This window comes from Squalius cephalus (genome assembly GCF_949319135.1).
Source record: "Squalius cephalus genome assembly, chromosome: 16".
NCBI classification, from domain to species: Eukaryota; Metazoa; Chordata; class Actinopteri; order Cypriniformes; family Leuciscidae; genus Squalius; species Squalius cephalus.
The window spans coordinates 3081147-3093194 of record NC_137137.1 but is presented as its reverse complement, the minus strand read 5'-3'; the positions used below and the strand labels follow the sequence as shown (position 1 = coordinate 3093194).

The following is a 12048-nucleotide window of genomic DNA, read 5'->3' as shown; positions in this document are numbered from 1 at the left end:
AATTGTTTGTTTAATAAATTGATTCATTGAACAAGTATGAAAAACACTATACAATAAAGATCTGTAAAGCTTATCTGGGTTACAAAATGATCTTTAAAATACAGTATCCTAAAAAAGGGACATTTCTTTTTTCGTTTTTACATCATTACACAAGTGATCAGTCATAAAACTAATTAGAAAATATAGCTGCAAGCAGCGATACGGGGCCAAGCCCCTGAAGCAGTGCAGATTGAACATGAATAAACAGCTGGTTCAGAAGTGCAGGTGAAAATTAACTCAAAATGAACAGAAGTTCAGATGAGAATGAACACAGAATGAACAAAAACATACGTATTTCTAATCCAAGAGAAAGAAAGATAGTACAATTGAATAATAAAGGAATCAAAATCACACAATATTCCACACAATTTTTCTAAAGTCGTTCCACACGGGACTTGAACCCACTATCTCTGGATCAGATGCCTGTCACGCCACTGGGAAGACATGCATTCATTAAGATGCCTATGTTCCATAATTCAAGTGAGAATCAACTCAAAATTAATAATTTTTATATGCACCACATGTCTTATTTATTGAGTTCCTTCTCATATAGTCACCATGTCTGGAACTAACTCATCTTTGCACCACTTCTGGCCACTGTACCTATATTGTGGTCTGGGCATGTGCCACACAGGATTCAAACCCACGACCTGAATGGTTCGGGGCTCGTGACACGTGGTTTAGCAGCTTGCACCACTCAGTTGACGCTAACCTACCAAACTGGGACGGGACCTACCAAACAAGGAGAGACTTCAGTGTAAGAATTAGCACACAAAAGCATGTTAACCAATTTAGCATGCTAAGCTATCTTAATGCTAATGTAGCTTATGGTTAACCTGATAGCTGAAGAGCCACAATGCATTCGTAAAGTGTAGCATTTAAATTTAATATCATGATATTATATTGTAATTAATGGCAATGTCCTTGTTTTGTTCTATTATAGCGCCACCAAGTGGTGCAGTTCCACCGCTTTTTTTGTGTTCTCAGAGTGAGCCCATACATGTGTGTGTCAAAATTGGTGAAAATATCATTTGGGCAGTCATATAAAGCCAACGACCTATGTTTCCAAACTTCCTACGATGGTTTCGTCTCGATCGGTCTAAGGGTTTCGAAGACATTGGCAAATGTTTTTTAAGTGCTAAATCACAACGCTACACGAACAGTAAGGCGAAACCTAACATGTTTGGTATCGTTGGACTCGGCAAAGATTCAGGAACCTATCTCGTGTGAAAATAAGTCCACCACACCTAGAGTTTTAAGTATTTGAAAAATAAATTTTACCACTAGGTGGTTTGAAACTTCTCAGGCTCCTTCAGGGCATTGTATTGACGACCCATAGAGAGTTTCGTAACGCTATGTTCATCCGTTCATAAAATACAGCATTTTAGTACAAAATTTAAAATGGCCGACATCCAAAATGGCCAATATGGGAAAATTAGATATTAGTCTAACTCGGCATGACTCGTCGACTCGGCATGATGCCCTGTATCTAACGAGACCACTTTTATTATTTTTGGACAAATCGTTCAGAAGTTATAAGCAAAAAGAGCCATTTTTCGTATCTACGGACCAGTAGGTGGTGCTGCGCAGCATGTCACCTCAGGTCATGCTTGTGATGACATGTACCAAGTTTTGTCTGAATAAGATAAAGCGTTGCAGACATACAGCCTTAAGTCTGTTTTTACAAGCGCTACATACAATTAGTTTGCGCGGTATTTGAGAATGGTTTGATGAATCAACTTGAATTCCATAAATTTTTGTCAGCATAGTCTGAAGATGATCTGCTTAAATTTTCATGAAAATCGGACCAACCGTCTAGGAGGAGTTCAAAAAGGAATTCAAAATGGCGGAAAGATTTCCATGACAGAAAATGATCGGCTTGAGACACGTAATCAGAGGACACAAGATTTTTGTTTCTAGCCTTTACGGTTCAAATGTTATTAGCATAAACATGAGCGAAACTTTGCTTTGGACAGTTGGTGGTGCTAGAGGGATTGAGTTAGAGACTCCAAATTTACTATGGTGACTGATCAGACTGTCCTCTATCAGTGTGCCAAATTTCATAACTTTCCCGCAAGCGGTTCTATGGGCTGCCATAGACTTACATACGGAATAATAATAATAATAATAATAGGAACGCTAACGATTTCAAGAGGTGCCTACTTTCAGAGCTTGGCCCTTAATGATTATCAAAAAAATACATGTAGAAAAATTAATCACTATTTTTTAACAAACTCCAAAATCTGAGGTGACTTTAATTGAAATACCATTTATAAATATCATGAGCTTCTTTATATTCTCTGTGTTGTGCTATATGGTCACAGGCAGTGCAAATAGGCAGAATAAACTCTTGGGTTTTTAGTATTAAATGAGGAGTTGGAGAGAGATATTTCCTCCAGTTAAAGAACCTGCGATATGCTTCATCGTCCTTGTCCAGCTGAAGCAGATATTCTGCTAGTGACTTTGCATCTGGGAAGTCATTCACATGAATGAAGGCATCGCCGGGAACAAAGTTTTCATAGTTTCTTCTGGGAGGACCCAGAACCACAGGGACGGTTCCTGCAGCAAGCGGCCCATTTAACTTCTCAGTGATGTAGTCCTTGTGGATGGAGTTCTCAAAGGAAAGGTAAAACTTGCAGCTAGCTAGGGTAGGATAGTATTCGTCATAACTAAGAAATGTTGCATAAGCCTTTCCGAACAGATGCACTTGGATGTGTTTGCTGAGTTCTTGGTAAAACTTGTTCCTTGTGCCGACACCTGATCTGGCACCATTGTTACTCACAATCCAGCACACCAGTTTGTCCTTTTTGGGAATTACAAACTCCTCATCTGGTTTCTTCCTGGTGTTTAATTTCATCCGTACAGGAATATCAGCATCCTGTCTGTAGCTGAGAGTGAGATTGAACAGGTTTTCCAGACCTGTTTTTTTGTGAGTGTTGGTCGGTGATTCGACATGAAACCAAATCCACCTCTGGAACGGAGGACGAGGAGATGGAGGAAGTTTGGTCAGGTCCCAACTAATGGCTTTGTGAAAAAGGAAGACAGCGTCTGCATTGCTGTAGAGAGATCTATTATCCGTCAACTGACAACCATCGATATTGTAAATTGTTTTGCAAACATTGAAGTCAAACCTGTGATTTTCAGGCCAGATCCATATCAAAAGAACAGGTTTGTCTTCTACTGCATAAGGAAGAGAACTCTTGCTCTCGGCAGACTTGTTTTGTTCAGGTCTAGGAAGTGGAAGAGGACAGTTTTTTGGAGGTGAAAAACAGAAAAACATGATGCTCAGAGAGATGATACCAGCCAACATCAGACGACCCAGCAATGAACCATTTGTTTGTGACATTTTCTGATCTGAAAATATTAATGAAAAGGAAGTGATCAGCCTTGAACATAAACAAGAATAAAAACAAATGCCTCCATAATAAAAGTAATGTTAAAGTGACTTCCAAAAATACGTTTGAATGAAATATAAGGTAGCACTGTGTCTGAGACAATAGCAGCACATCAGGCAGTTAAAAAACTAAACTGGCTAAAACATTTTACTCACACACAATTATATAAGACTCAAATTGTACAGAACGTTTGGAATGAATAGTGAACTCAACTCCTTACCGCTTTAAGAGTGAATACGCTTACGTATTTTACGGGACAGCTGGCAACCCTAGGCTCTCCAAACCCCAGTCTACACCGTCCTTTCTGGGTGGAAACAAAAACTCGGAAATTGGAGCTTATACAGGTGCTGGTCATAAAATTAGAATATCATCAAAAAGTTGATTTATTTCAGTAATTCCATTAAAAATGTGAAACTTGTGTATTATATAGACTCATTACATGCAAAGTGAGATATCTCAAGCCTTTATTTGTTATAATTTTGATGATTATGGCTTGCAGCTTGTGAAAACCACAAAATCAAAATCTCAGAAAATTAGAATATTACATGAAATCACACAGTAATTACACAGTGATACCATGGTCATTGAAGCAGGTTTTGGTTATTTTGGCAGTGTGGGCAGGTGCAAATCCTGCTGGAAAATAAAGGAAGCATCTCCATAAAGCTTGTCTGCTGAAAGAAGCATGAAGTGCTCTGGAAATGTCCTGGTAGACGGCTGCGTTGAGTGGACAGCACAGTGGACCAACACCAGCCGATGACATGGCTCCCCAAACCAACACAGACTGTGGAAACTTCACACTGGACTTCAAGCATCTTGGATTGTGTGCCTCTCCATTCTTCCTCCAGACTCTGGGACCTTGGTTTCCAAATGAGATGCAAAATTTGCTCTCATCAGAAAAGAGGACTTTGGTCCACTGTGCTTTATTAAATCCAGAGTCAACGCAGGCGTCGACCAGGACATTTTTAGAGCACTTCATGCTTCCTTCATTTTCCAGCAGGATTTGCACCGGCCCACACTGCCAAAAGAACCAAAACCTGGTTCAATGACCATGGGATTACTGTGTAATTACTGTGTGATTTTATGTAATATTCTAATTTTCTGAGATTTTGATTTTGTGGTTTTCATAAGCTGTAAGCCATAATAATCAAAATTATAACAAATAAAGGCTTGAGATATCTCACTTTGCATGTAATGAGTCTATATAATATACAAGTTTCACTTTTTTAACGGAATTACTGAAATAAATCAACTTTTTGATGATATTCTAATTTTATGACCAGCACCTGTATAGAGTTTAATTCCATGCAAACAAACTTGAAACAGCTAATCTAGATCAACAACTTCCATGAAAAAAAAAGACAAAAAATACAGACAGGGTGTAAATAAAGGGTGTGACATTTCATGTATACAGTTAGTCAGCTACCGATGCACTTTTTTTCCCTTGAGGGTTCTACTACTGGTATTTTTGTTCTATTATCTCTTGTTCTGTTCTTTTGAATGTCTATTTCAATTGTTTCTCTCAATGCCAGGGCGTTGCATGACAATGTAAAGAGCAAAGCGTTGTTTTTGTATGCTTTTAAAACTGACTTTTACTTTTTCCAGGAGTCTCACTCTGTTTCCAATGACATTACTTTTTGGAAAAACCAATGGGGCAATGAGGTTTGGATGGCTCATGGTTCAGAACATTCTGCTGGTGTTATGATAGTGAAAAACCATTTCACAGGTTCAGTGTTACAGAGTTATATAGATCCTATGGGGCACTTTCTTATTTTGGTAATTTGTATTATTAATATATTTGTTTTATTGGTAAACATTTATGGGTATAATACCTCTAGGTAAAATGACTTGTTACTTGATGAGATAGGAGACAAAATTTTATTATGGTTTATGGAAGTAAAATAATGTCAAATGTTTTTGAAACAAAAAGCCTGTTGAATTGCACTACTTGAAAAAAAATAGGCATTGCAATAACCATGCTTGCATTTTAATGCACTGTATTTTTAGGGCTTGCATTTTTATGGGCTGAAATTCAACATGGTTGAATATTTAAGCTGTGAATATTTCAATTAAAAACATTTCAAACACATTTTCATTATTAAAAATTCAATAATCCATATTCACCTTTCATATTTCACTTCCAAAATATTCAAACTGTTTAAAAATACAACCTATAATATTCAACAGGCAATTTTCGGTCCATTTCATTTCGCTTGGCAAATTCACTTCCACAAATTCAGTGGTTCAAATTAGACAGTAAATTCAAAGGAACTGCTGGAAAAGCAGTAGATTACCGAGCATACTCTCAATCTGCTGTCGACCTCACCAGCAGGTGGTGCAAAAGCGCGTGAATTTTTAACATAATTAATTTTTTAATTAATTATTAAAATTAAAATTAATTTTTTAATTAATGTTTAATTAATTTTCTCACAGAAAATTAATCTTGATAGATTTCCTACTTCTCCTAATTTAAAATTGAAAATGTTCATGGAGAAGTTGGATTTAGTTGATATTTGGAGGGAGAAGTTTCCAAATACTAAATCTTATACTGTACATGGGGTAACAAGAATCGCTCAAGACTTTCTCGTTTAGATTATTGGCTTGTACCATACTCTTTCAAAGATTATAATGTTTCGGTTAGTATTCTTCCCTCTCCCTTAGCGGATCACCACACTATTCTTCTTTCTACTCCTCTATCCACAGGACACTCAAATTCTAGAGCCTCTTATTGGAAAATGAATTCATCTCTACTTAAGCATGATTAAATGAAAAAAATAATTTCCTTTCTGATTCGATATTACTGGGTGAAAGCTTCTTCTGAAAAATGTTTTGTTAAAATATGAAGTAGGAATGTGTATTAGACATTTTAGCAGCAATTTGGCAAAACAGAGAAGGAATGAAGGGGAGAAGGTCATATCAAAGATCATAACACTTCAGAGCAAAATTCAGGGAAGCTTATCGGAAACTGATCTATCAGAACTTGCAGAGCTCCAATCGAAATTAGACAATATTTATAAATACAAAGCTGAAGGCTCTTATGTTCGTTCAAGGAGGAAATGGCTAGAACAAGGTGAACAAAGCTCTGCTTATTTTTTTAGAATGGAAAAACACAACTCTAGGAATCTTTCTATTAGTTCTCTGCAAATCAATGGCATTTTGACAGATAATTCTAAGGATATTGCCTCTTTTTGTAGTAACTTCTATTCAAAACTATAGAAATCTAATTACTGTAAGGACTCCCTTTTTTTCAGTCATTAAATGAGGTTAAATCAATATCTAAAGATGAACAGCTTGCCTGTGATAAAACTATAACTATCACTGAAGTAACTGAGGGGATTGAGGGCCTTAAAAATAACAAATCTCCTGGAACCGATGGCCTAACGGCCGAGTTTTATAGAAGCTTTGCTGAAGAATTGGCACCGTTCCTGCAAAAGATGTTTTTGGAGAGTATTCAGTCAAAAACTTTGCCTTCTAGCTTAACTCAAGGGCTTTTAACTCTGATACCTAAACCTACAAAAGATACAACATTGATAGATAATTGGCGGCCAATCTGTCTTCTTAATAACGATTATAAAATATTAGCTTGGGCTTTGGCCAAAAGACTTTAGTGTGTTCTGAGTTCAGTTATTGATGAGACTCAATCAGGATTTATGCCAAAAAGACACATAGCAAACAATATCCGACTTGTTCTAGATTTATTAGACTATAGCGAATTAATTGATGATGACAGTCTTATTCTTTTTGTAGATTTTTACAACGCTTTTGACTCTCTTGAACACGAGTTTATTTTTCTAGCTCTCCAAAAGCTTGGGTTTGGTGATCCATTCTGCAAGTTTATAAGAACTCTTTATAATAATGCCAACTGTTCCATCAACCATAAATCGGGTACCTCGCCTAGATTTCAATTGTCAAGAGGAGTTCGTCAAGGCTGCCCTGTATCCCCTTATTTATTTCTTGTGGCTGCACAACTTCTTTCCTCCTTTCTTCGGAGTACTCATCTGCAAGGTATTACTATTGCCAACAAACATATACTTATTAGTCAGCTAGCTGACGACACTACCCTGTTTTTAAAAGACGAATTACAGATTCCGATTGCAATCCAATACATCAAATTTTTCTCTAAAGCTTCCGGTTTAAACTTAAATCTCAATAAATGTGAGCTGTTAGCTATTAAAACCTGTCCTTCTCTCTCTCTTTATGGTATTCCAGTTAAGTCACAGGTGACCTATCTGGGTATATCCATATAAGGATGATAAAGTCAGATGCAGACTGAACTTTGACCCAGTTGTTGGGAAAGCTTAAAGGAAATTCAATTCATGGTTACAGAGAGATTTATCTCTGAGAGGACGAACTCTTATTGCTAAAGCTGAGGGTATCTCAAGAATGACTTACCCTGCTCTCTCCTTATATGTGGATAAAGCTGCATGTGCAGATATTGATAGAATGATATTTGATTTTCTGTGGAAGCATAAGAGGCATTATGTTAAAAAGTCTGTGGTTATTAATAATTATGAACGTGGTGGTCTAAACTTTCTAGATTTGACTTCTTTAAATTATACTTTCAAGATAAATTGGTTAAAACAGTACTTAACTAACCCTGATTCATTCTGGAATACTCTTCCTAGTCTTGTTTTCTCTAAGGTGGGTGGTCTCCCTTTCCTATTGTTATGTAATTACACCAAATTGCCCCTTAAATTGTCAAATTTTCATAAACAAGCACTTTTGGCCTGACACCTAATTTATAAACACAAGTTTAGTCCTCACCGGTACTTTATTTGGAATAATTGTGATATTATCTATAAAAATAAGTCATTGTTTTTCTCAAACTGGGTTAAGAATAATTTTATTTTGGTTTCTCAATTAATCAATACTGATGGATACCTGTATTCATATTCAGAGTTTTTGTGTTTATATAATATATGAGTGTGTGTATATATATATCATAATCTAAATGTGTGTGTGTACTTTATACACAAATATACATGATAGATAGATGGACACATAATATATAAACACAAACCTTTATGTTTGATGCATTTAATCGATTTGCATTTAAAATATATATATATATATATATATATATCTGCCTTTCAAATTTGAGGATGACGATGATGATCATATTTTGGGATCAGTGGAATCTAAAAGATGAAAACCCCTGATTTAACCCTTTCAGCACTTGACATAAAAGTTTAAAGCAGGAATATTTCGATTTAATGAACATGAATGTTTAATGTTGTTTAGTTTGGGGGAAAGCAGGTGATGATGGTCCTTCTGAATTATAGTTATTTTTAATATTTATTACCACAATACAGCACGGTTGATTCAAACGATGTTAAAGAATAAACATTTATACAAATACTTACAACTATAAAGCATAGCTGTTGGATTGAATATGCACCTGATCCTACTAATTACAAGCAGAAACCACAATGCACAATTTGTTAAAGGGTTTGTAACTAGTTTATGGCCAATTTAAACAAACTAATAACTCAAATAAATTCAGTGTCTGAAAGGGTTAAAGCCCATGTTGCAGGTTTTTTTCTTTTTTCAAAATTAATATAACCTTGTATGAAAATACCATATGAAAAGTAAATGCAGGATTAAAAATTGTTTTGCAAGACATAAGGGCACAAATTTAATAGAAAACGTGACAGTTTCCTTGACCGTGTTGAAAACCGCTTTTTTTTCACCATCGCGTCATATGACGTCACACGAGGAAGTCGTTCGCCGTTGTGCCGAATTTTGACCCCCTGCCAAATTATTACCCCCCTCGTTGAAGTCAGTAGCCTACCTGATTGCCTAATCCTTCCCCACCCCTAATCTTAACCCCTCCCCCACAACTAATCCTAAACCTACCAATACTAGGGGGGTAATAATTTGGTGGGGGTCGAAATTCGGCTCCTTCATCGGGTCGCCCGGTGACGGTCCGCCGTCGGGAAACATGACGCTCACGGATCCTTCAGAGCTCACTTATTGTACATCTGTTTTAGAAAATGTGCCTTGTCTTAATTTAATTCATTAACATATCCTACATAAACTTGTAATGTAATGCATTTATGTGTTTGTTATTAGTCTGCAGCAGACACTTATTATTATTATTATAAATATAATATATTATGTTCTATAATTCATTTTCAATCTGTACAAACCGACTTTAGTGTTTGTGTTGGCTGTTTCTACATATAAAGTTTTTATACAGTAAGACAGTTGTGATTGTGATCATTTATTTTATTCATCGTCACCAAATGGGGCCATTCAAAGCCTTTATAAAGTCCCTCTTCCTCTGGAAACTGTCTCCTAATGGCTGACACACACAACACATGCAGGTAACTTAAGGGTCTAAATACTAGCTTTGCTATTGCCTGATACATGATGATAATAATATGTACAGTATTGTGATCTGAGCATAGTGTTATACATATCGTCGGCTAACGTGAATACATCTAAGCTAACACTGTTCTCTCGCCCTGTTCTCCTCACACCACAACTCACCGTTGTTCTGTCTAATCCTGGCCTGTCCTGCTCACTTGGCTTCATATCAGGCTCATAATTATATGATATCATCATATATATCATTTATATATGAATTATATATATCATACGAGTAAACATTTAGGCTACAATTCCCCCAGCTTTCCGAGCTGTCATTGCGATCCATTGCTTTCCTATTGTTTACTTTGACCGCTCTCCCTCATGTTACGTCACTTCCGGTTCGGCGGTTTTCAAATGCGGAAGTAAAAATTTCTCACAAAAACGACTCCAGAAGCCTAAATAGCGTTTTATAAGTATATGTTTATATTTAAATCTAGTTCCTACATTATTTTTCTATACATTGGCTCACTGGGTACTGTAACCTGCAACATGCCCTATGGCTCTGTCAGAAACTGTATGCATGAATACACGGGTTTCTTGTATATAAACAATACCGGATGCGCGCGCATCCAGGAGGCAATAAACCGCTATCTGTTATGCCGAGTTCTGTAAAAGAACATTGTAATTAACGTAGATTTCGCATTGTTTGTAATTTCTTGTTGACTCAATAATAAACTGCAATTTCAGAGTTGGATCTGTTTGTTTGTGTTTCATATTAATACAAGATTATGTAAAACGTCCAACTGTTTACGAATCAAAATCCGGACATACTGTGATGCATGTATGAATTATCATGTTAGTAAGTTAGTAATGTATAGCCAATGTTAGCAGTGCAGCATCTATAACTTAGAGCCCGAATTTAACTTTTATGTTAACCTTGTTTACGTTACTTTACGGCCTGCAACATTTCATGACTGCACACATATAACGTTACTTTACTGTAAATCAAAGATTTGACGATGGATTATGTGGGAAGCCTTAGTACCTCCGACCGTGGCGATTATATTAAAAAACTTACTCTCAGCAGTGGTGAGATCTTGCCGGATCCCTACGCAATACATGACGATCTTTGGATTGTGGATGACAAGAAGTGGCCAACAATTGTATGGCCTGATATACATCTTATTCAGACACCAAGTATACAAGAGAAATGATTAGAGCGTACAAATCCCTTGATGCATACAACTACGTGCTATGTGGTCATGCAGCTCGTCAAATACTTTGATGCTGCACCGGATTTTTGCGTGTTAAGGTCAGATGTGCACCCTAGTCAAAGGCAAGGCATTAAAGCCAAGCCTTATGATAAAAATGATAGTTGAATTTACAAAAAAAATTCATCGTAAGTGGTTGCACACAATTGATTTTAGCTACATTTAAACAAATGCATTAATTAATAATTAATAAATTAATAAAAATGTATTAAGTTCAACTTAGAAAATTTTTAGTAAATTCAACTATCATTTTTTTTCAGTGAGGCGCAACCTATGAATAGAAAGAATATAACATACAACTTCCTCCTTCTGTCCCACTCTTCCATTTGCCTAGATTTGGAATTACTTGCAACATATAATTTAAATGAGCAGATAAAACACAACAGACAGGCCTGCATGTAAATATATTATGAATACTAAACCCTTTACTCCCGTACGAAGACCGCGCATTCTGCCTCCTGGATGCGTGCGCAAGCAGTGATGACGTCGCCGAGAAATCCATGAATATGACAGTATTTAAGAAAATCGAAGCATTTCAGAATCATTTTAGAGAGGAACATATTATTTCACAAGAAAAACTGAACACTAAAATAGCAGTTGAACTTTATGAAACTTATCAAATATAAACTACAAACCTTTAAGTAGCCTACTTCCTACGGGGTGCAATTCATTTAGACAAGAGTGAAGATGTAAGGGATGGCTGACGCGAAACAGTCGTTCCGAAGCTTTGCGAGATCCCGAAGCGCAGATGTTTCGAAACACTAGGCTTGTTTGAGATGCGCCTTGCCTCGCCTGAACTGTATGCGAGAGTAGGCGGCTGCAGTGAGAGGAGGAGTGAAACAAGTAATAAAAACTCAGTGAGTGTTTTAGCGCAATTTTCTCACCTCATGGGATCACAACACTAAGAGATAGTAAATCTTTTCCTGGATTTTTTTTGTGCGTTCCCGAGATTAGACCTTCCTTAACATAATGCCGAAAACCCGAAGTCTCTAGGTGGTCTGGTTGAGGAGTAGATAGAAGTGCAAGATTGGTGC

The 12048-nt window shown here is 36.6% G+C and overlaps 1 protein-coding gene across 2 annotated transcripts in view; it reads right to left on the bottom strand.

Annotated features, from left to right (window-relative positions):
- LOC307173446 (cytoplasmic tRNA 2-thiolation protein 1) overlaps positions 1–11804 on the bottom strand; it is a 28683-nt gene extending 16879 nt beyond the window's left edge. The window contains exons 1-3 of one of the 2 annotated variants that reach the window (XM_079896579.1): positions 11650–11804; positions 3655–3738; positions 2234–3393 (exon numbers count right to left, since the gene is read on the bottom strand). In XM_079896579.1, coding sequence (XP_079752705.1) covers positions 2294–3385 — 1092 coding nt within the window. In that variant the 5' untranslated portion in view covers positions 3386–3393; positions 3655–3738; positions 11650–11804 and the 3' untranslated portion in view covers positions 2234–2293. Of the gene's footprint in view, positions 1–2233; positions 3394–3654; positions 3739–11649 lie in introns of those variants that run through there. The other variant, XM_079896580.1, reaches the window with a different exon arrangement.
- Positions 11805–12048: the final 244 nt, after the last annotated feature.